The sequence below is a fragment of the Grus americana genome, chromosome 1 (assembly GCF_028858705.1).
Source record: "Grus americana isolate bGruAme1 chromosome 1, bGruAme1.mat, whole genome shotgun sequence".
NCBI lineage: Eukaryota > Metazoa > Chordata > Aves > Gruiformes > Gruidae > Grus > Grus americana.
Window position 1 is genome coordinate 66,273,809 of NC_072852.1, and position 27,905 is coordinate 66,301,713.

Below are 27,905 nucleotides of genomic sequence, written 5' to 3' on the forward strand. Positions count from 1 at the left end.
AGCTGTACATCATTCCAGGGGAGGCTTTCGCCTTGGACACGGGTTAGCGTATAGCCCCCTGCGTTACAAAGGAGTAGCTACAGAGCTAGGATTCAAGAGTGTCCTTTAATGAAGTTGCTTGTGGCTGTTTATTGGACAAAAATAAATTCCGACTGGCCCATATAACAAATGAAACTCAACTACAAAAATGTAACGATATTTATTCACACAGCTGCCAGCAAACTCACATGCACCATGAGTCATTCCAGATGTGGATAAAAACAAAGTCTGTCTGTGAAAGTAAGTTTCCTGATCCCGAGGAGACTTGGTTTGGGAGAGGAGCTGCACACTGACTTCAGCTGTACTCAGAAGAACAGACAGGTTCTCCTTCAAAGGGGGAGGGGGAGAGGAAAAGCCATTTATTTATTCCTGAAAAGAAAGGAGGTAGGAAATTGAAAAGCTAATATACAGCTAGACGTACGTACTTTAAAGAGAAGGATGCTTTGGAAGATTTTGCTGCTGCTGCTGTTCTATTACAGTGCTCATGCCACTGTGACCCACAGATGGAGCAGAGGTAAGATTTAAACATGAAAAACTATTTAAGAGAAAACTTTGAGTTTGTAGATTTGGTCTGAAATTATGTTCCATTAGACATATATATATATACATATATATACAATTTGTCCCTCCCAACTCTGGAATTCTTTTTCTCCATTAAACAGGTCAGCTAAATAATTATATGGACAAATAGAAAAATACACATGCATAAGTGCATAAAGGTGAAATGATATATGTATTCTATTATAATACAAATATATATAAAATATCCCAAGAACCAAACCTACATTCTTTTCTCACTTTTTCCTTTCTTTCTTCTTCTCCTTTAACAAAATTTATAGGTCATGAAACCTTAAAGGAAAAGCCTTTGCAGTCACAGGTGGCATAATCTTCTGCTCCAGCAGGCAGATACCCGGTAATAGTAAACACACAATGCCTGGATTGTGCAAGGTGCCTAGGATTGCCTACGACCCTACCCTGACAGACTAGCACATACGACATAGAGAAAGCTACCTGTGGGGTTATCAGGCTTCAGCTGCCACTATAACAATATATAGTTGTGACATATTTGTATTCGAGTGTGTGACAGTAACATATGAAATGGTTTGGGACTATTGGATTGCATAGGAGATGCTTGCTTAAAAGACAGTGATGATGTCCTTTCCCTTTTTTGTTTTATTGTCTCCTCCGGTACGTGGCATGGGTTCAGTAGCTGCTGGAAGTGGAGAAAGGAAACACCTCCCAAAAGATTTATTTGGTTCTGATACTGAAATTCACAGATACTTAAAGGAACCGGAGTCTGTTAAGAAATCAAGTATTCAGATGCCCCCCTCCCCACCCCAGTCTCCCATGTCTTCCTCATTATATCTGGTTCCTTTCTAGTCTGCTGTTTGGGTTTGGTTTTGATTTTGTAGGGGAATGAAGCAATGAAGAGCTATGCAATTCTGCTAAGGCTGTATGAATGCTTAATTGTTCCTTGCAGTTAGTGGAGGCTCACTGACAGAGCATTGACCTGGGACTCGGAATGGCAGGTTCTTTCCCTAGCATTTCCATCAGCCTCTTGGATGATACTGGATGAGTCATTATACCTGCATGCACCTTACTTTTATCTTACTGGATAATAGAGGTAATGACACCAACTGTCATCATAAAATCCCTTAATTCTGTAGATAAGAGTATGTCTTTTCAGGATGATACATAAAAAAAAAAAAAGGGTGGGGAAATGAGAACTAGATCTGCATATATGAAAAAACCCAGCCTTACCTTTTGGAAGAATGAGGTCACCTTACCTATGAAATGAAAAAAAAAGCAAAAAGAAAGGGGTTCATTTCCATGACAAAATCACTATGCAATTTAAGGATGTTCTTCACTTTTGCTAACACACATTTTAATTAAACAACAACAACACAACCCTCAGAGGAATCCATGCAACTATTAAAGTCCAATTTTAATCATGAATATTTAAAGGAAAACTTCAGAACTCTATTCTGCCTTTTGGGAAAGCAGATTGTTTTAAAGCTGGAAGCTCTAAAGCTTGTTTTTGGAGACTTCAGAGGGAAGAGGAGATTCATTCCCTGTTGTGATAAGGAGTTCAGGTCTCAGAAATATTGCATACCAAGATCTGCTGGGGAGGAAACCAGATTTCTTCTCCACAGCTGCTGGGACTATTCAGCTCCAAATATGTTTTAGAGGCATGACTCCTTCAACAATAGCTGCTTCAGAGAACCTTCACTCCCTTAAAGTATCTATGTGTCAGCCCAACCAATCCCATCCTAATCTGCAGTATCTAGAGGGCCAAAGCACCGTCCTAATTTTTTAATTCCTTAGAAACCTAAGAGGAAATTTAACTGAGTATGTAGGCATGACACACCCTTCTGCACACTCAGAGCTCTTCCCTCCCTACCTCCCTCCCTACCTCCCTGCCTCCCTCCACAAACAACAACTGACTCTTGTCTGGGTTAAACCTCAGTCATTTAAATCTCATCCAACTCCTGATCTGGAAAAGCAAAGGCAGATCAGCATCTGGTCTGATGGAAATGAAAGACAGATCTGCATATCATTTCCATGTTGACTAGTAGTCCAGATTGTTTACAAAACAGTAGGACAAAGAGTCCTGCTTTAATTACCAGCAGTTGTTGTTTGCAGTAGAAATGAACAGTCAATATTGGATAAAACAAGGTCTAGCTTTTACCACTTTTTTCACTAGGGGGCACTGGGGCAGGCTTGGATGCCCAGCCCTCGTAACCAAGTATTTAAGCTTTGGCTCAAGAGAAACAGTCAGACGTGAGGAAAGATGAACATACTTGTGCTGACTGGTGAGTGGGAACTCCAGACTGCCACCTCCCTTTTCCTTTTGCTTTTACGAGCATCAATGAATGGGGGAAAAAAATCATTTCTGGCAGGAAAACTGAGTGCTTTTTTGTTTTTACTCCCTCAGCCATTTGCGTTGAAAATCTCACGTGCTCCTCAGCCTGTCTAGATCCAGCTGTGGACATCGGTCCAGAAGTCACAGGCAAAACTTGGTCCCTAGGGTGGACATGTTCAGAATAATAAAGAAAGGATCCTGAGCGGTGACAAAATGATTTGCTTGTCATCATCTCAGGTTTCCTTGAGCCTCTTGTAGGCTTAGGTGTATGGTATTACCATCTCAGATTTCCTGAAGCACCTGCCTAGGGAGAAAAGGTAATGTTAGGTCTCTACTGAGTCATATTCCCTATGTCATGGTAAAGGTGAGGTCATATTAATTTCTAAAGGTCCCAAAAAAGAGTTCCAGATCTTAAGAGATGTTTTTTCTGGAGAAACCATGAAACAAATCCTGTTCTTTGACAACAAGAATAAACAAAAAACCCCATGCAGCTGTAGTAACCGGAGACGGTGTCACTGCTTGCCACCCAGTTGCTTTCATCAAACTGCTCTGATGAGTACCAATACATTGGAGAGCAGAAATTAGCTTCAGATCTGCATTAAAAGAATTGCCTGTTCCCTGAAGAGAAATCCTAAGGCAATCCTTATTAGAACATTTCTTCTCAGCTGGCTGTAGTTTACTTGCTGTGAGGGCTTCCTGATACAAAAAATAGCATACAAACAGTAGCATGCTTGCTATGTGGTTGCTCAGGGAGTGAAGATGCAGTACAATTTCTTGTGGTTGTGGCTTCTTGGACAGTGGGGAAGTAGCTGCAATGGTAAGTTCGCCCCTCAGTGGAGGCTGGAAAAGGAGATGTTGAAAGACATAAAAGAAGAAGGTAAAACTCTCATATATTAGCACCACCGAGGTTTCATGCTTTTGGGGAATGGCTGTGCTGTGCCTTCTGGACCTCAAAAGCGGTATTACAGTCACATCCAGATCTATCTGGTCTACAGGCATTATTTTGTACCCAGTTTCTAAGTGCTTGGTGAAAGTCGCATGGTTCTTCCATAACACCAGGGGAACGGTTTGTTCCCTTTAGAGGCTTTCTGCAGAAGGAATTACTTGGAAGAACAGAAAGCCCATCCTTGATTTCCCCACAACAGTGCAAACTTTTAGTATTTGCTCTAGTGTTGTGGCAACTGAGTTTGTGAGTTTGGTGGAGCAGCTGCTACACGAGCCACTTCTGCAGGCTGCTTCTCCTTGTGGGCTTAGCTACAGCAGCCTGGCAGCTCTCCCGTGCCAGGAGAGGGAGGACTATGTAGAAGAGAAAGAGACTGGCTGTTGCTAGAAAGCCAGCCAGTCCTTTTATAAGGAAGCAGTGTTTAACATATTCTATACTCTGTGATCATTTCTACATACCAGGTTGCTGATGAGCTTGCCGTGTGGGCAAAGGATGAGTGCCGTGGAGATTAGGACATGCACTGCACCACAACACCTTTTGACCTTATTTGCCTCTCTTCCCCCCCTGCCCCCCCAACTCATATTGCATCCTTACAGCCAGGCGCTCCCTTCTCGAGCAACTTCTGGGATTCCACTGCTGACAGTAACATTTGTTTGACATTTTTGGCTTGGACAGCATGAGCAAATGGAATTACACAGCATGTAATTACAACACAAGTAGTCAAATACATATACACATATATGCCCAGTGGGCCTTGAGTATACCAGGTTATGGTCTTGGCTTATTTAGGACATGCTGAGGTTTCCAAAGGTCTGGTCCAAGGGTAAAAAGAAATTACACCAGCTGGACCAGCTACAAGAACTTCAAAATGCAACATCTATTTAACTTCCTTTAATTTCCATAAAGTCATTTTTATTCAATTCTTAAGATACGTAGTGCACATAAAACAATGAAAGATATGAAATGGTATGAAACAGAGCCAATTCTGTCTAAGACTGGCTGTGTAAAGAATGTTTCTTTTTACGGAGAAAATGCAATATTTCCCTTTTCTCTGACTCCCGTGTGATCACTTGGAAAATTGCCTCAACTGCCCCAATTTCCCTACTTGTTGGAACCATTCCAGTGATGTCACTGCAGTTGCAAAAGGCTTGATTGATCTGCTGCGGAGGTTTTTCCCACCTACCCTGAGTCTGTTCCATAAGTTTGTACGAATTCCTGGGAATGTATGTTTGTAGGCTGGAGTCTCCTGGTCTGGGGGTTTATTTGCCTGGTGCAAATTATTACTGCACCAAGTATCACAACTGTACCTGTAAAGAGAGGGAGGCACTGCCGGAAGGGAAGTCTGGGATTGAAATTCAGAGGAATTAGCTTTGCAGCTGGATATATACCTATGCTTTTACTTCCTGAATTCCTTTGCAAAGAGCTGTATAAGATGTGAATATAAATATTTGTTATAGACCTAAAAATAATGCTTAAAAACCAAATTGCCCTACACTGTAAGTAGTAGGAAGGGGACATTAGAAGAATATTTTTTGCCCTTTAAGAAACGAGAAGAAAGCAAAGACAAAAATGTGTTTTCAAGCAGGTCTGGAAAATATTTGAGAATTAATGAGCTAAGGAGGCAACTAGGATGTCTGCATGGCACAATGATGTGTGGAGCAGAGATCACGGAGCCAGGGCAAGGGGCTCTAGCTGGTGTCCCAGCAGGGTGATAGTCACAGGCATGGCACGTGCCCAAGGGGATGAGCTCTGCCTTTCAACAGGGACCACCCTGATAGTGCCACGCTGATATGGTCACCCTGCTTCTGGCTCTGACATCTCCGCGCTATGCTTTGCTGCGCGGTGCAGACGTGGCCCTTCCGTTCCTTGTGGCAGATCTCTTGGGCATCAGCTGTGGTGGCAGTCTGAAACTACTAAACAAAGTGCTATTGCAGGAAGAGCAGGGAGAGGACTGAAGAAGGGGCTGAAAATGGATTAGTTATTAGTACCTGGGAAAGCTGCTTGGTGTTGTGAACAGTAGCTCGAATATAACAGTCTCTGAATGGATTTAACCTTCATAGGATAAATATCCAATAGAGTAGGGCTGCAACTGTAATCAAAATCCTTTCTAGCTTGTCCTAATTCCGCAAATGCTCCTTTAGGGGCAGACTTAATTAATTTAACCTGCATGGAGGATGATCCCTGAATCAGAATTCACAATGGATACCTGAAACTGAAAGACATACAAAGGATGCTTAAAAAAAAAAAATCAAAGTTTATAATCTCTTCTAGGGCAGTGATGCTAAACTGTGATGAGATCAGAGGGAGGATAGATTATAGAAGCTTCCACATTTTCGTTTAAATCACAGATGAATATTGTACTCTATAAAAGCAGTCATGCTGTTAGCAGGAAAGATCTAAGTGATTCTGAGGCTCTTTTCACCACGGGAAGCAGCCAAAAAATGGCTAAAGCTTACAGCTCATACAGTCATAAACTGGTTGACAGACTCAAAAATTAAAAAGAGAAAGGAGCTAGACATTTTTGAGGAAATCTGGGTATGCAACAAGAGGAAGACACATGAGGTAAAGCTGTTTTCTCTTTGATACGTGCTAGACTAAGTGAGACCTATGAGCTGAAAGCAGCGCCAGTAGAATCTTCTCAGGGATCCCAGTTCCATCCCAGTACCAAGGACTGGCAAGTCAATAAGACATTTGCTGCCACTTTGGTGGGTTTTTTAGGATTCCTGCATGCTGTAATGTCCCAAGTATTTGTCTCAGTCCCGGGTATAGAACTGTCATGGGATCTGCATCAGTTCACACAAGGGTCCTCATGTCCCAACCAAAGTCCAGCTCAGAAGCGCCTCCTGCCATTCAAATCCCTCCTTACGCTTTCAGATGGAAACAGCTCCCTTCACTTTACCTTTCACAACCGCCTCACTGCTCTTAATGCGTGCTGTTAAGCCAATGTTCCCTTCCATAGGCAAAGCAACTCTGTTACGAACGAAATAACTCATGTACACACGCAGAGACTGTAGAGCGCTCTGTGAGTCCCGTCCTGATTATCTTTTACTCAATTTCTGGGCCCAGAGACCCCACTGGTACCTGGCACTACACAAACACACACAGTAAAAAAAAAAAAATCTTTCCTTCCCCAAAGAACTTTCAGTGTAATTAAGGAGAGGAAACGTTAGCATCCCTTTTCATTGTGAGGCATGGGTAATTAAATCACTTGCCCCAGATCTCTTCAGGATGACTGTGTGCGCATAGTCCTGTATGTTGTTAATAGTGGTGATTTTTTTTTAAATTCTGTTTCTGAAGCATAAAGTGATTTTCTTGTTTTCTGGGAGTAAAACATGCCATATTCGGCAAGAGCATAATGTCTTCTCAGGCAGAAAGAAATCCTGTCAGAAGCATTGAATAGTACAATGTCATTGAAAGGAAAGTCAGCAGGTCTTAATGAACATCGTCAGGCTGCAGAGGCTCTGATTACTCAGTGACAGGCAAGATGTAAATTGCTGAGGTAAAGCATTGAGTGGTGGAGCAATTAACTTTGCACGCAGTGCCTGTGCTCGGGTTCAAGGCAGGGCAGGACCCACAGGGTTGGCCTAGGATGCTGGAGGCGAACGCTGGTGCTTGCCTGCGTGCACAGCCTGCACCCACCTTGAACGGGGCTCTGCAAAACCACGCACGCTCCCTCTGCATCCCGGTGGCCCTGCTCGAAGGGAGCTGCATCCATCTGAGAGGCAGAGAAGCTAGTTGGGTACATGGATGCGGCTGCAGCGAAACTGGGAGCTGTGTCAGCATCTTGGTTCGAAGTCTGGCAAACCAGTCTGTTCCCTGCTTTAACTTCAAAAGCACCGAAATATGCAAACTGGCATCCACTGAAGTCAACGGGAATTTTTCCACTCTCAGGAGTGAGGCCACAATCTCGGTCATTCTCTGTAATTTATTTTCGTGTAGTAACAGAATGTTAACAGAGTGTTAAAAGTTTCCAGCCCAAACACATTATTTGTTGGTTAAAGTGTTTTTCAGCAAAATGGCACTGGCATGGGTGAAGCTGATGCAGGTCAGCTACATGGATAGCTGATGGTGGGAACCAGAGGAGGAAATGTATCAAAGCATCACAAAAAGGGGAAAGAAAAAAAAAAGCAACTTGAGGATAAGCTGCAAATAACACTTGTGGGGAGACACACAAGCAAAAATCCCCAAGGAGACAGTCATCTATAGGATTTTCTCTCCCACTGGAAGTAAAGAAAGCCAAGAAAGGGATCTTATATGCCTCTATTGTCCCCATGTCTCTCATTACCCCCCAAACCCTGTTTTATTTGGCTATTGCTATGGCAGCTTTATGATATATCCCCCACAGCACACTTGCTCATACAGAGACATTAAAGTGAGTCTGCACCACAAGTCACAGGGCTCCTTTGCCTACTCCGTGGCTAACCCGTAGTTGGTAACACTTTTTATCCCCCACTGAGGTGCTCCAGGCTGCAGCAATAACCTGGCTCCTCTTGTCTCGCTATCGCGGTGCTCGTGCCAGGGCAAACTCAGTGCTGGGCTTCAGACTAGGAAGAATGTGAGGAGGAGAAGAGCAGAGTTAAATAAGCCTCCACTATTCCCAGTTTCCACAAACATTCCTTTCCTCTGGTGAAAGCGTATGTGGGGCCCTTCCTGGCCCAGTTTGCCGGTTAGGTTTGGCAGCTCCCCAGTTCCCCTGAGATCGGCACGCATACCACTCGTCCTCTGGAAATTCCTCCCCGGCCACAGGGAAACAGGTCACCAGCCAGGAGCCAGGCTCCAAACTCACTGAGTCTCTCTCCGCTCAGGAGGAGCCAGGTGGGTAGCTGAAAAAAAGTTGCTGACAAAGGGAAAAATAAGTTGTTCAAAGCTCAGAGGTTATTTGGAAGGACATGGGACAGTGGAAGGGCAATGTTGCGCTGCAGCCTCGTGTTGGAGACCCAAATGCACAAGGTCTTCTGCGATGCCTGCCTGACACCCACCCCCTGGCATGGCACCAGGGCAGCAGAACACTTTGGTTAGATTTTGCCTAGTTATGAAGAGAGTAAACTGCACCAGACTGGATGTGCATATCTGCTGTGAGCCAGAACATCAGGATTTCATCATCTCCATCTATTTGGCAGGTGGTGGCATCCCCAAATGGAGCCGATGCTTCTAATCTCTTCGCTGTCTTGGAAAGAGTACAGACTTTCCAATCTGGCAGGGCTTATTTGAGCTGCAGAGAGGGAGACAAGAGAGGCAAAGGCAAAAGGCAAAGATGCTGAGAAAGAATAGAGAAAAAGCTGGAGGCGAAAATGGAAGGAAGTAGTGTGAATGAGAGGAAAAGAGGAAGGGAAAGTGTGGAGAGAGAGAAAATGTGATAAATGTGGATGGTAAAGATTAAAGCACACATATATTTAAGATTAGGGTAGCATTCACTGCCCTATCAGCATGGGACACATCCCCATTTGAACCCGCCCTTCAGAAGATATTCGTCTGTCACAGCTGGTCTTCATCTCAGCCGTCTGCTTCTCAGGCTCTTGGGATGGCTGCATTTCCCTGGAGCTGGCGCTGCCTATTTCTCACGTAAGCAGGACTCGGGTTTGCTTCTGGTCCTCGCCAGCCTCTCAGCACACCAGGGTATTGAGATACACTAGTCTGGGCAATTCACCACCAGTGACAGTATAAAAGTTAAAGTTACTGCTACTGAATCAGCAATATGTCAAGATACCTGCGCACATCTGGGAGTTTTTTACCTGTCTGTGAGCTTTCTAAACTATGTAGGTATGAACTGGCTGCCCAAGAAACAATCTGTTTTATTCCGTGGAAGTTGCAAGAAACTTGCTCTTTTACAGGGCTATGAGGCTGCAGCATTTCCCATTAACACCGGTCCAGCTTTCCCATTAACACCATAATAACAGTGCTACAAATCCCTGTTTTCCCCCATCAGTCCCTGAAGGAATGGATCAAGTTCTGCAAGCCCTCAGTTTCCTCCCCGGTTTTCATAATGCTCACAGCCATGACATTGTGTTTTTGTTTATGCCTGGCTCTAAAAAGACACAAAGTAATTGTTTATTGAATTTATTCATTAAATGCAGATTTTATGTCTGAGGGAACTGTTGTGTTTTAAGCCCCCTCTTAAAATAAAAAGGCATTTAAGGCATGCCTCATTTTTATTTACCGCAATTGTTCATGGCTTGGCACTGAACAAACTCCATTTCCAGTTAAACACTACTTGTAGGCATCCAAATATAGTGCAGCATGTGTTAAGTGAAACCATTCATTTGTCATAGTCGCAGCAACTTCTGGTTTTCTGGATTGCCATGCCAATTTGGCAGAAAGTTTTGGAAGGTAATAAGTCTAATGATAAAAACATATATACTGCTTGTTTTGTTGCTTTCTACCACCAGTAAACAGAGCTCAAAGGGGCTGACCTACCTGACTTATACTTAGCAAATCTAAAGCTCAGTTAGGTCCTCTCAAAGGTACAAGGGTAGAAAAGACCCAAAGATTTTTTCGCGTTGGGGTGCCCTATGACAGGAATCAGATACGATTAGTTAGGCTCCAGTGGCGAAGGCCGGTGTGTGAGTGCCGTGCTGGGCTCTCCAGCAGAAGGAGGATGGTAACACGGCCCTGCTTCCACACAGGCTGCCTGGGAAAAGCCAGGGCAAAATAAACAGGCAGCACGGTGTCTGAGCTCAGCTCAGAGGGTCCCAATTTTGATTAATGGACTACAGATACCAGTTTCCTCTGTCAACCATCAAGAACAGCCAAAACCTGTTTTCTGGCCCAGGCTTGGGGCTTTTACCTGCATTATCTAACCCTCCTGCCTTCCCGTACCAGGTCTCTGCCTCTCACGGTGCCCCGTCTCTCCCTAAAACCAGCCCTGCTGCACAGAGGGAAGACAGCGACTGCTTGGATGAGGTCTGGGCCATGCTGCATGCGGTGGATGGAGGGAATCCTTCAGGAACACAGGGAGCGGAGACGGGGATTTAGATGTTTAGCAATGGGACTGAGAAAGATGAGGCAGTCACAAGCTGGCAGTCACACAGACTGGGGACTTGTCTTGCTGTGGTGCTGTATTTCTCATGTTCACAGCAGGGAAATGCTGTGGGCTCCAGCTGATGAGGAAGTCTGTCTTTAAAGAGTCTGCCTGGTAAATAGCTAAGTGTTAGGGATACCGTAAGAAATTGTATTTCCCTAGAAAGACACTCCTTTCCTAGCCAGAAATTGTATTTAGGGAGCAGGCTGTTGGATATTTGCTGGGAATTTCTGGATGCCCTTCAAAACCTGAATGACTAACTGCGTGTGCCACAGACAGTCAATCCAGCACGCATCCGGTTATGTCAGCCCCAATCTCTGTGCGTGCTGCTCACAGCTAGCGTGGTCCAGCTGAGATGAACTCCAAAGCTGAACAACGTGTGCATGTATATCCTCCAAAGGAACAAATGGGGACTCTTAAGCAAAATATCACCATCAAGGCAAAGAGCTCAATTTCTACTTGCACAAATTTCAGTGAGGTAAATGTAACCAACTCATCACATATCTTAAATACTCTATACCTCTCCCTCCTTTCTGCTTACATGATAAAAGATGGAAGTGTGTGTCCTGTCTAGCTGGCTTTTCAGACACATCTATGATGTCCCCTAGAAGCTTTTCACTCCTGGTTGAATTCATGCTCCCAAACAACACTTAAACTGTCAAAGAAGCAAATGTATCTCTGGAACACAGATGTTCCATCTCAACGTGAGGAAAAAGCTTCATTACTGTGAGGGTGACCAAGCACTGGAAGAGGCTGCCCAGAGAGGTTGTGGAGTCTCCTTCTCTGGAGATATTCAAAACCTACCTGGTCGCGATGCTGTGCAACCTGCTCTAGGTGATCCTGCTCTAGCAGGGGGGTTGGACTAGATGGTCTGCAGAGGTCCCTTCCAACCCCTGCTGTTCTGTGGTTCTGTGATCTCCCCTGACGCCTCTGTATATGAATGCTGCTGAACCCGAGGCTGGACCTCGCACCCCCTGAATGTCTGCCCGCTGAGGTGGAAAAGAGTGCTAGTCCTTCTCACTGCAGTTCAGCTGGGAACCACATATTGTAGTTTACTTACCTGTTTTCAAAACCCAGTACATTTCCTTATGGGTGCTTTTGTTGACAAAAAGTAGCGCATGCATTATTTAAACAAAATTATAAATCACCTTCTGTGTGTCCCTTTCCCAATAAACTGGAGTGCTCACACCAGCCTCTCTCTGTAATCCAATGCAATGGGAAACAGCTCCTAATCCAGTGTGTCCGAGGAGCTCAGCCATGACAAGCTAGTTTGCATTCTGCTTCATCCTTCATATCTGCGCACTGCTCAGAGGTCAAAGCAGAACTTAAAGATTTCTGGGGCTAGCATTTAAAAGTATAAATAGGGGGACAAGTAGTCCCTGCCTGATGCTAAATGTCAATCTAGCCCTATAAATTGTTAGTTTGTTGGATTAGGGTGCTCCAGTATCTCAGACAATGATTACCTCTTACCTATAGGCCAAAGACCAGTAATATCAATCACATGTTCATAACCAGATGATCTCTATAAGCTTACCTGGCAGATTATCATCACTACCAAGCTGAGGAAGAACTGTCATGAAGAATTATCACACAATGAAGTCTAGTTTTTGCAAAGAGTGCTTCTCTAGGTACAAGGCAACAGATGTCAGATTGACCAAAAGATTTTTCAGTAGCAGCCTATAGTGACAGCCCATGGAGTGTATACATGCTGGCAAAAACTTTTCTAAGTAAGCACATTTCATTATGCAAGCTTCAGAATGTTTGAATTAGTAAGAAGAAAGCCTAAAGTCAAGTTTACAATGTGACTATCACAGCAGTTTATCTAAAGTGCTTCTCCACAGTAATAATGTCTTCTTTACCAATCCCCAAGCACACAGGAGTCAAAGAATAAACTCCCATCTGGTTTCAGTCAGCAGCATGCTAGAGGTTTTCACTGGAAGTCAAGTCGTCCTCCCTTTTTCCAAATTTATTCTTCCTAAGTTTAGAGCATGAGGTCATTAGCATGTTTTCCTTAAACATGTACTTAGACTATTTTTCTGTAAGCCAAAATCTATTTTACAAGTTCAGCTCAAAAGACCCCAGGAGAAGGGAATGTGTGGTAGGGAAGAATAGCACTGACTCAGATAAACAGGACAGACTGGCAGGGTCCTTTTGGGCTGGGAGCCACTGAGAGATGGCATCCATAGGGGCAGGATCTGCAGCAGCGAAAGATGTTGAGGTTTGAATTTCCATCAGTTTCAGGAGCAACTGTCAGCATTTTGTGCCTTTCAGCTCCCACTCCTCAAAAAACAAGATATTTGCGTTATTTTGTTGGCAGTAAGATTTCTGTAAGCCTGAATCTAACCTTCTTCTCTTCCGTCCGATCCCAAGCGTGCCTTTCATAGCACAGGGCTCTCTGTCACCCGGCTGCCCACAGAGCAGCATCATGGGACTGGTGGTGCCAGCTCAGGTCATCTGAGGACCTCGTCCACAGTGTCCAGCTGCTTTTAGCAGTTTGCAATACTCAAGGTTCTGGCAGGGCTCTCTGTATTTAATGGTGAATCCAGTTGTACGTCTGTCTCAGCTTTATTTCAGCCATTTGTGAAACCTAAAAGATCTAGGAATAGTCAGATTTTAGAAGAGCATGAAATAACAAGGAACAGTGGAAAAATGACAGCTTTGTAAAATGGAAATCCCATATGTGTGTTTGTGGAGTGGGGAAGGCAGCTATAAAAATAAACCATTTTGCATTCATCCTTCAGAATTCTTTGCTATGTTTCCAGCAATATCACAAAGATTGTCTTGGCCCACCATTGCATCTGCACACATTGAAATCCACCGATTAGATTTTGTGGATGATTATATTTGAGTGCCATTAATTTTTTAATATTATTTTCATGCAGATGCATAAATTAACATAATGGTGCCCAGACATTCATGCAGGTGTGAACTTGACAGAATAGCTGCCTTCTCACGGTGACCCTCACTCACCACTCCAGGAGAGACATGTGCTTCTTACCGAGGGACACAGCACAGCTTTTCACTCTTCATGTTCTGCTCAGGTGGCAAAACAGCTGTACCAGTCCAGTTCAGAAACATACCTGAATCCATCTTCAGCTCTGAGTTACTTTCTCAGACTTCTTGTCTTTATCATCACTCCTAGAAAACATACAGTCCTTTGAAAAGGCATTGTCTCCAGAAATAACTCATTTCCCCACAAAAAGGACCCAGTATCCCCCTGCTTTTTGCTTATTGGGCAAGGCTTGTTTATAGACTTTCTCCATCCCGCACATATTCATGTCATTAAGAAAACCAGCGGCAGGTGCACTGACATTTGTAGCTCAATGAGCAGCTGGAAAGGCAGCTGGTGTTTCCCTGTTTTTGAAGAACAAGCGAAATCCCAAAGCAGAGGAAGCAGAAAACTGGCATTTGCGTATTCTCCTCCCAACAATTTATTTCAACTCGGATGGGGATTTGAAAGAAAGGGTGAGACAATTCTGGTTCTTTATCTGAGGGAGAAGAAATGGTCAATATAATGTTTATACCTCCTCAGTTTTGAGCTGTGATATTGATACTTAGTGAGCTTGAGGAATAGCTTGTTTTGCATGTGTGCCACTATATGTTGGTAAACAGTTCATACACAATTAAAATAATAAATACTTTCTATCAGTACAATAACAGTTCCTAGATCCATCGTCTAACACCTGAATTTATTTGTTAGTTGAAACTATTCTCAGATGGCTTAAATGAACAATTTCAGTGTCCCTATCATTTCTTCTGTTTTTATTGACCTCAGCTACTGCTCCACAATCTCAGTGGGACAGTTCCCATGGATAATTCACCACAGGACAATTCAGTCAGCAATAACAAGAATCCTTCATTATCTTTCTTAATCTGCAGATCATATGGCCATAGATTTTAAAATCAGAAGGTCCATGTATTTCTTCAGTTTGGCCACCTGCACAGAATGTAACATGGTGTTCCTTTCATCAGATCGAGTGCATTGTGTTACATTAATGCATTGTTTCTGAAGAGACAGACAGTTTGAACTGGAAGACTTCATGAGATGGAAATCTGCTAATTCTCTTGTTAGCATGTGGTAGGGCATTGCCATTCTCCCAGATAAAAAGGCAGGGTAATTTCAAAGAGAGCTCCTAAATCTGCATGGTATTGGCTGTTTAGAAAAAGCACATGGCCTTGTTCCTACTCTCTGAATAGACATTTTATGGAAGCAGTCAATGACAGCAGCTAATACTTGCAGTGAAGAATCTGAGCTGTCAGTCGCGATAATGAAATAAAATCCATACTGCTCCCTGCTAGGTCTGTGGTTCAAACTGGACCTTTGATTCCTTTCTCACCTTCCAGTCTTGGAATAAATTTTAGATATTCTTTGTGCCAGTTGAATTTACTCTGTTAAAAGTTCAGCGGGATGTGAGCATAGAAGGTAAAGAAGTGTTTGGCAGCTAGTGGTCCTGCAGCAGATCCTCACCTCTAGCAGGAGCAATGACTACACTAGTTGAGGTGGCCATCCACAGAAAGGAGCCCATGAGCTTGGTGTTTAGATCAAGGGTGTGTAGGCATGAGGAAGGGCTTCTGGTTTTCCTAACCAGTGCTGATGTCTATCCTTATATCATCTGAGAACTGGAATCATCACCAGATGTCCTAAGAGCAGTTGGACCACACTTGCACTGGGAGTTTCTCACATGTAGGAGCGCTGCTGGCGTAGCAGCTGTGATGAGGAGTGAGGCAGCTAAAATCTACCACTTTTTTTTTTTTTTTTGGTTTACTTTTTCTCTTCATTCATGACCAGACAGATCCCCAGCTTGGCTCAGTGTGTGGCCACAGAAAGGAGCGTTGGCCGAAAGGGAAGGAGGGAGAGCCTGACTGGGGGCAGGTGCACCAGACTGCCCCTTGCAGCTGCAGCTGTAATTAGGTCAGCCTCAGCAAAACCCTAGCTCAGTCGCCTTTGCCTGCCAGGAAACCAAAGAAGTCTGACCGAGAAAGAATGTACAACAAAATGTAAAAAGGCCATTATTAACTACTGGATGCCTCTCCTCTGTGCTCAGTGTCTCAGCTCTGTGTAAATACGTACCTGGGAGGTGGCGCAGGGCTCAAGCCCATTCCTTTGGGCTCTGTGATGCTAACATAAAAAAGGCAGAGAACTGGAGAGACATATTTGGTTTCGAAGGTCTTACCTTTCAGAGCAGCAGTAGCATGATGCATAGAGCTCTTGGAGGTGCTGCAGCTCTGTCCTTTCCCACAAAGCAGAGCTCTGATTTCCATTGCTCCAGCTCCATTGCTCAACAGGGGAGTCATCTACTTCGCTCTGCTCCTAGGGTCCTTCCTTGTGGCTCCACACCGAAACACCAATCCCTGGCTCTATTTCTTCCCTCCCTTACTCCCTCCCTTCTCTGCTCCTTCCTGGAAGAAATGGGAGTAGATTGGATCGTCATTATATCCTTTCATTTGTTCATTTGTAAGAAACATTTGCAAACGTGTTCAATTAGATTACTTTGCGCCTTCCCCTTGCACAAAGGCTGTTGTGAACGACAAAGGGAAGGAGAGGTGACCCTGCAATGAAGATAGGGATATAAAGCATTAGTTCATTTCCCAACTCTGCCTGAAATATCTTGCATTACCAAAATTGCTTATTGCCTCTGTGTTAAACCTGTGGAACAGGGTTGATATTTCCTTTATTTATTGCTGCCCTTCACTCATATAGTGTTCACCATATCCTCAGTTCCTGGTAATATGGCAGCAAACTGAAGGGTAACGATATATTTCACTTCTTCTTTCCTTCAGTTTCTCTGTGTGCATTTTTTCTCTCCAAACCTTCTGCAGCAACTTTAGTCTAGCATGTTAAAGTCCTCTCTTGGCTGATGGCAACTTTTTTTGTGAGCATAAATAATTCCAGGTCAGGACCCCCTCCTTATGACCAAGGGAAGAATAAATAACACAGCATACATTGCTCCAGGCTGGGAAAAGGTGAAAATTCTGCATAATGGAAATTCCATCTGAGGGAATAAATTATCAGACCACTTTAGCTGGCTGATGCTAGTTGTATCTTTGAAACCATCTTACTGAAATCATAAAAGAAAAAAATATCCTCCACCTCTCACAAACACAGGCTCCGATGCACCATTTCCTTCTCTAGTGATATCCATTTCTGTAAACATGAGGAGTTTTTGGTCTTTCCAACACACCTTTACATTTCTCACTCATGCCAAGTAGTTAGAAAGGCTATTACCACTCTAGTTTTCATATAGAAGCTCTGTTGCACAATAATGTAATGTAACACATCTCTGGACACTTATGAAGCGCAGAAGTGTAGGTTGGAGTGGGTTCTGTTTTAGGGAATTGAGACACCCTTTCAGAATATGTGTGTTTCTTAAAAAGGAGATAAATTAGTAAAAGGTAATGTTGGAAAAACTGATTATGTGATGAACTAAGGAATTGAATACAATCTGTTATTAATACTAAGTGTTTTAAACTGATTTTTTTTTTCCTAAGAACAGTGTTGCTTGTTACCAACTTTTGTAGGAAGATCTACTTCTTATATCTTTATTGACAAAACTTAGAATTTCAGGACGGAGCTTTTTTCCTTTAACCATTCTTTTTATAACTAAAGAAGAAACAAATGTCTATTCTCACTTTTAGCCAACAGGCAGGAATAGAGACCATTGTCACTATTAATTTTAGTCTTAGGACTAAGAGAGCAAGGATATGGATCTGAAAGTAAAAAGAGGCAAATTCTCTTGGTAGCTGCTTTTAAAAATGTGCTAGTTCATGTTGGTTTGTAATTAAAATGTCGTCTTCATCTCACTGCTGTGTTCTCCTAAGGGGTGTTGGGATTTAATCTCCCAATAATGGAGATTTAAATGTATTAAAGTTGGAATGTACAAGCCTTTGCATTGCACTTGTTGTCATGGGAGCCACTTATGTGAGTAACTGCTATTCCAGATACAAGTTTCAGAAGCTTTTTCCCTTGTCTTTCTAGGGTTTTGTGCATGCTTCCCTTGTTTCTATTCCTCTTATTCTTGCTCCAGCTCCCCACTCTTTCCATGTCAGCTGCTCTAAGGCAAAGCATTCAATCATTTCTAATATATCAGTTTGATCGAGGAAGGCAAAGCATCAGGAAGAGCAGAGAAGCTGTGCCTGAGCACACTCCGTTGCAGGGCTGGCCAGCCAAAGCTCAGGTTCTGCCCTGGCAGCGATTGCGGGCCCAGGGCAGTATAAACACCTTGCAGATGGTGAACATGCATCCTTCTGGGGAAGAGACAAGTGCAGGACCAGAAGTAAGGATGGATGGGATTACTGCACTTAAAACCTGTTCAACATTTATTAACACTGCACTTTTTGTGATTTACGTTACTGCTTTCACTGGCCACCACACAGGGAGGCATAGGCCATCACCACTTCACCCTGGAGGAAGCAATGCTTCTGGTACCAAGATCTGGTGCAGGCACAAAGTGGGTAGTTGCTCAGGGCAGCAAAATATTTAGTGACTTTGACTGCAGGACAGGAATCTCACAGTTAGCCTAGGCAGTGAATTGGAGATAGTGAATTGTTACTCTAGCAATGGAGCAACTCAGCATACAGACCCACCAAAGAGTGACCTGACAGAAATAAAACTCTTCACATATACAATATGCTTCTGATCTGATTGTAAACCCTCATAAGCAAAGTGATCAAAGAGGAACATGAAACAAAAAGCCTTTATCAAGGGTACGCAAACTTTGAGACTCATGTCCTCTTCTCTTCTGCAGTGCATGGTCAAGGACAAATGTAGAGACTGACTTCAAACCAATGCTTCCCATACACTGTTAAAGAAAAGCCTCTTGTGAACATATGAGGCATTTGCCCTAGGCTCCAAAGCAGCAATGACTTCTAGGAACTGCCCAGCAATCTCTTCAACAAAATAGGTTCAGCCAGCCAAGATCACTCATAATTTTTGCATGGCATTGTAATGGCTGCTGTGTTCTGCCTATGCAATCACCTTGTGGGCAGTGGTGAGTTCATTTGCTTTGGAAAATGCTTGAATTCATTTCAAAGAAGCATCATCTTTCAAAGAAGTCAGTGCTAGTGAGAAAACCTGTTACCAGGTTATCAACAAATGTCTTCTCTTGACAGGGGCCTCTGGGTGTGCTGAGATCCATTTAGTGCAAATTCCAGGCAGGTTAGAGAAAAATGTTGTGACACAAGGAAAATTTCCAGCTCACTAGTGGAAACAGCATATGCTCCAGGCTGACTAAAAGCAAGCTTGAAAGGGTTATGCATCTGGCCCAGAAGATGGCTTTTTTGACTTTTGCAGAAGCTGGCATAAAAAACAGGCTGAGCATGGCCATGGATTTTTTTACTTTGCTTTTCTATCCATGTGATGTTTAGGCTAGAGAAAAATTCACACCACTGGAGTATAATTCAAATGCTCTGTTTTTCTGGGCTTATAGGACAGAACAAAACAACAATAGCCAATGAATTAAAAAAAAAAATTACATACTTTACCATGCCTTCATGAACCTATAAAGTTTTATATTTTTATTTCCTTTCATTTAGGGGGCAGTATGCATATTTGTTTTCATGCACAAATGCACTCACAGCACTGAACAACTATTTTGTAGTAATCCCTTTTATTCCCTGATGTACCAATAAGATAAAGCCAAACAGGGAGAAATTGCTGTCATTATAATTTGGGATGCATTAACTTCTGGGTAGTGAGGTCTAGGAGTCCTGACTTCAAAAGCTTTGGGCAGGAAAGGGAAACTTTTGCTGTGAGGGAACAAGCTGGATGTACTGAGGCGTGTTTGTGAGCTTGCAGTAAAAAGATGGTTGTGGTGGCCTGAGAGGGCATGGTTTTGCAGAGCCCTGTTAATCCCTGCTACAACTGCTGGCAAACACATAAAGGAGTTTCAGAGATCACTCTTCCTTCTTTGGTCCATTACTGAACAGGAGCTGCTGCTGCCCGTGCAAACGCTCCCTGTCTTGCACTTCCAGAAATAGGGGACTGGTCCAGGGAAGCCAGTGATGCCTGAAGAAATGATTTTCATATTGCTTTCTTTAGAGTCAAGCCCTAGTAATCTAAGACAGGAGGACACAACGGGCAGCTTGCTGACTCACTTTGGCTTATAGGACAACTCCAGCTGGGCCACTGCCTTTCCTACGCCAACAGGCAACTCTCCTTTGCTCTGCTTGCAGGGAGTCAGGAGGTTTGGCCCACAAGTCCTTCCACAGTTTCACTGCGTTCATGTCCTGGAGCTTCAGGGAGCTTATGGGCTTTGGAGCGATGGCCTGCGCCATGCTCTTGGCTTCAAACCTTTTCATAGGAGAAGAAAAGGCATCAACGATGCACAGATAATTGAGCACTCCTACAGCTATGCTCTGTGCTCATTGAGCAAACACATAGCAGGCAGCAATTGGGAAATCATGAGCAGGAACGTGCACTGGAAAGCAAAACTAAACATCTGTACCCTCACCAGTGAAACTGCATGGAAAACCTGGGAGAGGATCACAAATGTTTATCACGTGACTAATGAGGTCCAGAAAATTCTGGCACAGTTCTTAAAAAAGATGAAAGCATCTTTAAAATAAAGCTATCATTGGCCTCAGATGTGCCATTATGTTTAAACTGTAAAGAATTTCTAAGCTGTCATGAGCTAAATAGTTAGAAGCAGGCCAAAAAGTTGGCAAACACTTCTGCAGCTTTTGTTTAAAAACCAGAGTAATCTTTGAGGAGAAGCGGAGTTGAGTCAACAGAGCCATAGGAGACTGGACGGACTCTGGCAGTGCAGAAAGCAGGGGCTCCTGCACCATGTTTTGACGGGCACTTTTAGCTACCCTTAGGACTAGACTTGTTGGCTGCCCACCATCTTCAGGCATAAGCGGGGGTGTGCTCCGGGGCACAGGATGAGGCCATTCGGGTCGGGCAGGTGCGCTGGGAGCGGGTGGCTGCACTCAGGCACATTGCTCCCATCCACCTCCAGCCCTGAGGCCTCAGCGGGCAGCGAGGGAGGTCCGATCAGGGAGCACTCCTAAGGACCCTCTGAAGGACAGGTTTGGAAGAGGATGGGCCTGGCAGTACGCAGATATGTAATAGGAAAAGTTTTCAGCAAGGATAATCTAAACCTTATTTTTCCTACCTCATCTCTGTGGATCATAAGTTTTTCGTTATGTGACCATTCAGCCCTTAGGACAGAAGCACCTACGTCTCAGTTGGAGATGTCTTGACACATTGGTAAGAGAAGTAAAAACAATGACTCGATAGGAGTCTGTCCACTGACTTCAGAGATCACTGGGTTGGACTTTCTCTGTCAATACTGAATAGGGATCCCTCCTCCTCAGACATTCACAGCTACTGCCATTGAAGCGAATTGGCTGTAACATCACCATAAAATACCGCACATTGCTCTGCATCTTCCTATGAAATGATTGCTTGATAGCTTTACAGGCAACTCCCTTGGGGGAGAAAATAGTAAAGAGATGGTAAGTCACAGTAATACTCCTCTGCTGTTCTTTGATGCTGCCCAGCTAACTCATGTCAGAGGTAGAAATAAATGCAGGAAGAAGTAGAGTCAGCAGAAAAGTTTTAAGTGGAATTTGTAATCACTAAATGCAGAAACTAGGTGCAAATCTTTCTCTGTCTCAGCTTTTGTGCTTAACTTACATGTGTGTTAAGTCACTGTAATGAAAATCAGAGAGTGTTTGCTCTAAATGCTTGCACGATCTCAGAGGAACTCGTGAATTCATGGAGAGGACTGTGTAGGGAGTGATGGTAGAAGGATTTGACTACTGTGCAGGAAGAGAAAGAAAGGGAAGGACTGAAATAAAATGTGGATCAGGAAAATCAGATCACCATGACAAATACAAACGAGCTCTGAAAGAGTTTCTGAGTAGAGTCTCTAAGAACAGTAATGAAGTTTGATATGTTTTGGGAACAAGATAATGAGATCAGGGAGTCAGTGCTGTCTGGTCCCTACAGAGGATGGCATGCTTCTGCCATGCATACAAAGTCCTTTCTCACAGCACAGCAGCTGAGGCTCTTATCCCTTTGAAACTCCTAACCTAATCCATGTCATCCGGGGAACTGCTGGGTAGAAAAAAACAGCTGCTTTCTGAGGTGTTACCTGTGATTCAGCAAGTGAGTCAGTACTAAATCAATAACATGGCATTTATGTTTGTGCCAGTCCTTCACTGAGGCTTTTCTGGGTGAGCGGTGATGGGCTGAATCTGATGACTCCTAGCTCAGCTCCACGGTAGGAATCTGCACTTGGCCTGAAAGTTAAAAGCGATCAGTGTGATGACAATAATCATGACAGCACTGAAGCCAGATGCCACAGACACCTTTTCCATGGCTCAGGGAATATTTGAGATGTAAACCATCTGCATATGTGGAGGTACTCTGCACTCTGAGGCTGTTTCCACTGAAAGGGCATCAAAAGCAGATAAAAATGAATCGTCATCATTATGGACTGGATTTCTGCCAGCTGCTTACTAATTAGAATTTTAATTGTCCGGTAGTAAAAGTTTTAATTACTCAGCAATTAGTGCTTCAAGTTTGAAGTGCTTCACATGCACTTGATTGCATTCTCCAGTTGCCAAGAGCGAAAGATGGAATAGTTCCAGTGCGTCTACGCAAAGCTCTGAGCAAGAGGGGTGAACATCAGTGATGGAGCAGCAGCAGAAAATGGGTACAGCCCCAGTTGCCGGTGATCAGCCAGGCAAACGCTCTTGCAGAGCAGTACCTGCAGGCAGCTTTCCCAAACTCACAGCCTCCTCAGCTGGGCCAGATAAGATGCTCGGGTAGTAAAGGCATCATGCTGGGGAAAGGCTACTGCAGAGACCAAGTCCTTTTCAACACCTCTGCTCTTTTACTTGGGGCATTCATTCCTTCAGGCTTTTAGTCACATACCCTGCAAGTACTATTTGGTTATTTAAACAAGTTTTAATCTAAACTCACATGGATCCAATAGGAGTCACTTAGCTCTGTAGGTGTCTTACCAAAATGCCTGAAACCCATCGCTGCAAGATGCATTTACAGTTAGTAGTATCCAGCTGCAGTATGCTTATTTCAGTTCAACAACTATTTTACCTATACTATATTCCCTAGCTAATTCAAGGCCAAAATAACCTTTGCTGGGTCAAGCATAAATTACTTCATACCTAGTATTGCCCCGATTAATTTTCCTTATGCTGTATAGTAAAGGTCCTAATTAACACAATCTCTGAGGGCCTGGTTTCTTTCTCCTTGCATTACTTGAACTTAAATATCATTAACAAGTCAAACTTTATCAAAGTCAACAGTTGGCAACAGCCCAGGAAACAGAACTGCATTTAAGCTTCCGAGTCTATGCCTTTCAAAAGGTGGTTTGGTTTTATTGGGTTTTTTTTTTTCCTTTCTTAACTGGTTTCAAAATTTATCTATTGGTAAACAACAGTTAAAGTTGAGAAGTGAAGTTTATGAGGAAGTGCACTGATAGTCACATAAATACAGTTTTAAAAAAACCGTCCTGTTCTTGAGTATAAGAAAAAATCCAACAAATCCAAACTATGGTTACCTAAACATCAACATCTAGATCATATACATACAACATTAAACAAAACAGAGTTTTTCCCCTCCCCAGTAAGTCTTTGCAACAGACAGTTCTTTGGTTGAATCTATTATTAAAAAGTGTTTCCTCTTTTCAGTGTTTGCTACCCTATGGAACCTCTCTTTTCCCATTTTTTATTTTCCAGCTATGCTTTTCCCAGCTGCTCAGCGATTCAAGAGGTCCTCAGCTGCCTTCCTTAATCCAGTGCTACAAAACTCGCTGGAAGATGTTGTCCTGCTTTATGAGGTTCAGTATATGGGAGCAGATGGTACCTTAAGCCCTAACCAAGACTGAGGTTACTCTCCGTGCTGGGGTTATCCATTATCTGTCTTCATGTCACTTTTACTCATCCCAGCAGTAAACCCCTTGCTGACTATGTAATAGCTCACCAGAAGGGAGGGAACAGACATACATATGACAAACTCAGCTCTTTCAGCACTTAAACAGGCAGCAGTTGCCTGCAGTACCTCAAATGTGGGTTCTAGCTCACTGACAGGCAAAGTGAAAACCAGAGCAAATGGCTTTCCACTGAAAGCAGCTTTCTTCCAGAACAGTTACGTATTAACAACACAATGCATTTAAATTCTTTGGTCTAAGTCTCAGTCCCAAATTATTTGTTCAAATCATTAAAGCCACGAGTATCAGTCATTGCAAAGTAATCTCAAGGGCATGCCTGTTTCACTTCAGAATGATTCAGGTCCCCTCTTCCGCAGCCGTGGAGACTGCAGATGTAAGTCACAGTCTGGAACAGTGTCATACGGTTAGCTAAGGGAAAGTGGCCCACCTGAAGCACATGTATGGGTCAAGTCTATCTATCCCACACCTTCAGAAACTGGGATTGGATGTCCAAACAGGGGAGATGGGCTGGGAAGCCACTGCCACGCTCTCTCACACAGAGCTAAGCCATCACTACTATCCTTGACAGGGTAAACGGCCTTTCCCAGCTGTGCTGCTGTCTCCATCTCTCTAATCCCCATGTGACACCAGCACCAACCCATGTCTGTTTTGGACAACAGAAGACTACCTATTTTTTTTCTTTTCCCTCTCTCCTTTCACCATAGCCTGTCTCTAATTTTGCCAGGTAGGTAACACAGGAGTCCAGCATTCACATAGAGACTTTCTGGTCTGTCCCACCTCCAGCCATTGCCACAAGAGTTTTGTCTCCATTTGACCTAAGTAAAGACCTAAGGACATGTTGTTAATTTACATTTACTCTGCCTAGAATCTCTTGGCGAAGATAAATAGCTTTCTGTGTTCTGATTTTGTACCAGTTTCTTTTAGCTGAGCTTGACATTGACAAAGTTCAGAGGATCTCCATCAAAGATGAGGAGCTTGCTTCACTGAGGAAGGCTGCTGAGTTTGACATCATCTGCAATGAGATTATCCCCAAGAGCATCACAGAGATCCGCAGGCTGAGTAGCAGGCTGTCTTCCTACCCACGGGTCCTCAAGAAAGAAGACTTTGAAAGGACAGTGCTGACCATGGTCTACACAGCCTACAGGGCTGCTCAGTCCCAGGGGCACCAGAAAGACGCTTGGGCTGAATCCTTTGTCAGTCTTTACAAAGCCCTGAAGCACGACTTGATGTTCCCATACAACGAAGAGCCATCATAGTGGGAGACTTGATGCAACGGCCACTCAGCCACCTCTTCTGGTTGATAAGGGACACACAGCACATCCACCACTTTATTCTATAAAGAGTTTAATAGCCTGCTTCATGAAATATTATTTGTTTTCTAGCTCCCTCTTGTGGAATCCACTTTATAGTTCCATGTTAAGTGGGGAAAAATTGTTATCTTCAGTCCCGGGAATTCCTTTTTTGTGCTGGGTTGGAGGCACACTCTGTGACAGGCAAAGAAGGGAATCTGGTGTACACCCCAAACAGCTATGCCCTTGTTTTGTCCTGTGGGTTTCCTATAAAGAATATATAAGTATACTAGGCTTATGTTCACATACCTATGTGTATGTGCTGGAGAGTGCTGCTTTCCTAGCTGAGGAAACAAGTTCATATTTTGGCTGACCAGTAAAAGAATACTATAAAGAGATGCAAAGGCCCTCTGTAAAAGAAAGGGGATTCATAACTGTCAGCCTTCAGAAATTATGCCAAATATATTCATTCCAAATATTCTTGCAAATAAGCACTATCTGATTCACTTCATTTGGCTGAACCAGTTTTTAATCACAATAACATTTGCAGAAGACAAAGGGCATTGTGAACACCAGCAGCAAACAATGCCTGTGAACATATTCCCCACTTCCCAGAGCTGCCCTCCCAAACAATCTGCAATGATTCTATCATTGTTTGCACATGACTTTTTGCTTCTGCTCCTTGGTTTTTTGAAGGGAAGTGGAGTCAAAGGCAAGACAAAGGCCCTGTTTAATTTAATGATGACACATTTTTCCTGGTTCTATCACTTGAACGTAGGTCGTCCAACCCACGCTTCAGAATCGCCCTGAAGCAAGGGAGGAAGGTGCATTAAAACATATCTGGTGCTGAATTTAAGTGTGGCTCATTTTCAGTTTTGATGGTAAATTATATATTCACTTGTGTATACGTGTGTGTATGTTCATGGATGTGTGTGCACATAAGTGCTGAGTACATGGAAGAATCCTAAATTGTTCAGTCAGGGAACGATTGCATCTGACCACTTAACAGAAAAGGCCATTCACCAATCTAGGGGTGGGAATTATGACTTTGGGAGCAGTGGAAAAGCAGTACTTATTTACGGCAAAATTTTTTGTAGAAATATTGCAACTGATTATTATAAATGGCAAAAAAAAAAAAAATCATGGACAGAAAATGGACAGGAAAAGGAGATATATCTTGTCAGACAAATGACTAGCAATGAAAAATCTAACCTTTTCTAAAGCAAATCCCCTAATTTTTGTGAACAAGTTAAACAAACTCTGTTTCTCTATTGATATTAGAGGTGCTTCTACTGCCAGAGCATGGGAAAACAGCTGAACAATGATTTAATCCTTTCATACCAGCACTCTCTATCTCTTTGTTTGCATAATATCTTAAGGAGACAGCCCCAAATCACAAATCCCTGAGGCTGTAAAAGAGTACTGGGGACACCAACCCCTGTTCTGAACCATGTTTATCTGCTTCTGCATCACTTGGGCAAAATGAATAAACTCTTCTGTGTCCCTTGACAGAGATGCTCCAAGGACTGGAGTTGAAAAAAAATCCATCCAGCACCACTTTGTTGCAGCAAACAGCAAACAGTGCAAGCAGTCAGAGCACACTGGGTTTGGCAATCACCCGTGGGAGTGTGAACCCACAGCAGCCTTAGAGACAGGCTGGCAATGGCAAAAGCAGTTGGACAAAGGGCTTATAAAAGACAGTCAGTCCTGTTTCTCCCAGTAGTTTCTATATGTACATGCATGAGTGTGCGTATTTGCATTTAGATGCATGTATGTGTAGGTGCGCTTTTATACCTGAATATTGTTGGCCATCTTCAAAGCCTGGCTGGCATATGGCAAAGGAAACTGAAAATCTCAACCACAAAGCTATGAGCCACGAGTATCTCTGTCTCCTCTACTTGCACACACAGCTCAGCGCCCAGAAAGCAGCCTTACGCTACAGTCCACATGCCTTTTAAGCCTTCAGCATAAACACTGATGATCTGTTTGTGTTTTTTACCCACGCCATGCTTTATAAACACATGGAGGAGAAATGCTGTGGAGCATGCTCCTGCCTTTCCAGCTCTGCTTCTTCTTGGCTCCCTGAAGCACCACTTGCTGGAAGAGCCTGGAACCAGGGCAACTCGTAAATCCCTTACAGTCAGTGACTCCAAGTTTGCAAAGATAACAAGAAAGAGCTCCACAGCATGTATTAATTAGTAGTAATCACCATCCAGAGAAATACCTCCCAGCCACTCTCCTGACCCCACAATAGGACTGTCCAGAAATCAGAGTTTACTCATCAATAAGTATCCCATGGAAAAGAATTACAGATAGTTTTGAATATCCAATCATTCCGTGTGGCATACATACCTTCCTGTACCTTACAAATTCGTAATTGAAATCTTTACCTCCCTAACAGAAAATAAAGCCTTTCTGAGTTTCTTTCCCTCCTCCCATTACTATGTGTAGTGTAGGAAAAGAGATTTATTCCTTGGGAATGTGCTTGGACTGCCCAGGTTAATTTAACAGAGACTGTCAATGTAATAATAAAAATAATCTACGTAAAACTAATTGGTTTTGCAGTGTATTGATTTCAGCAGCAGATTTATTATTTAGCAACTTGCAGCATGGGTAATTGGTTATCTCAGACTGTGAAACTCTTCATGGGAGCAACAGTACAGGAGAGAAAGTGGAGCAGCCCTTCCCTCTCACTGGCAGGAGGAAATAAACAAACAAAGAAATAAATAATTTCCTCCTTTTCCCAGAGTTCAAGTGGGAAGGAGCACTCTGCCTCAGAGCAGCTCTGTGGGCTTAGGGCAGCTTCCCTCCTTCAGTATTGCTTAAGATGCTGGCG

The 27,905-nt window shown here is 43.4% G+C and overlaps 1 protein-coding gene across 1 annotated transcript; it reads left to right on the forward strand.

Moving 5' to 3' along the window:
• Positions 1-282: 282 nt before the first annotated feature.
• Positions 283-27,618, forward strand: FAM180A (family with sequence similarity 180 member A). The gene is made up of 3 exons (XM_054849117.1): positions 283-553; positions 23,569-23,669; positions 24,695-27,618. The coding sequence occupies exons 1-3, from the start codon at positions 478-480 to the stop codon at positions 25,034-25,036; spliced, it is 519 nt and encodes a 172-aa protein (XP_054705092.1). The 5' UTR covers positions 283-477; the 3' UTR covers positions 25,037-27,618.
• The last annotated feature ends 287 nt before the right edge of the window (positions 27,619-27,905 follow it).

What these genes read in the sequence shown, in the direction of transcription:
- FAM180A (XM_054849117.1), top strand. Translation starts at nt 478, where the DNA reads ATGCTTTGGAAGATTTTGCTGCTGCTGCTGTTCTATTACAGTGCTCAT. An exon ending in GACCCACAGATGGAGCAGAG is followed by an intron (nt 554 to 23,568) that starts GTAAGATTTAAA and finishes TTTATTTTCCAG; the next exon opens with CTATGCTTTTCCCAGCTGCT. An exon ending in ATGTTGTCCTGCTTTATGAG is followed by an intron (nt 23,670 to 24,694) that starts GTTCAGTATATG and finishes ATTTTGTACCAG; the next exon opens with TTTCTTTTAGCTGAGCTTGA.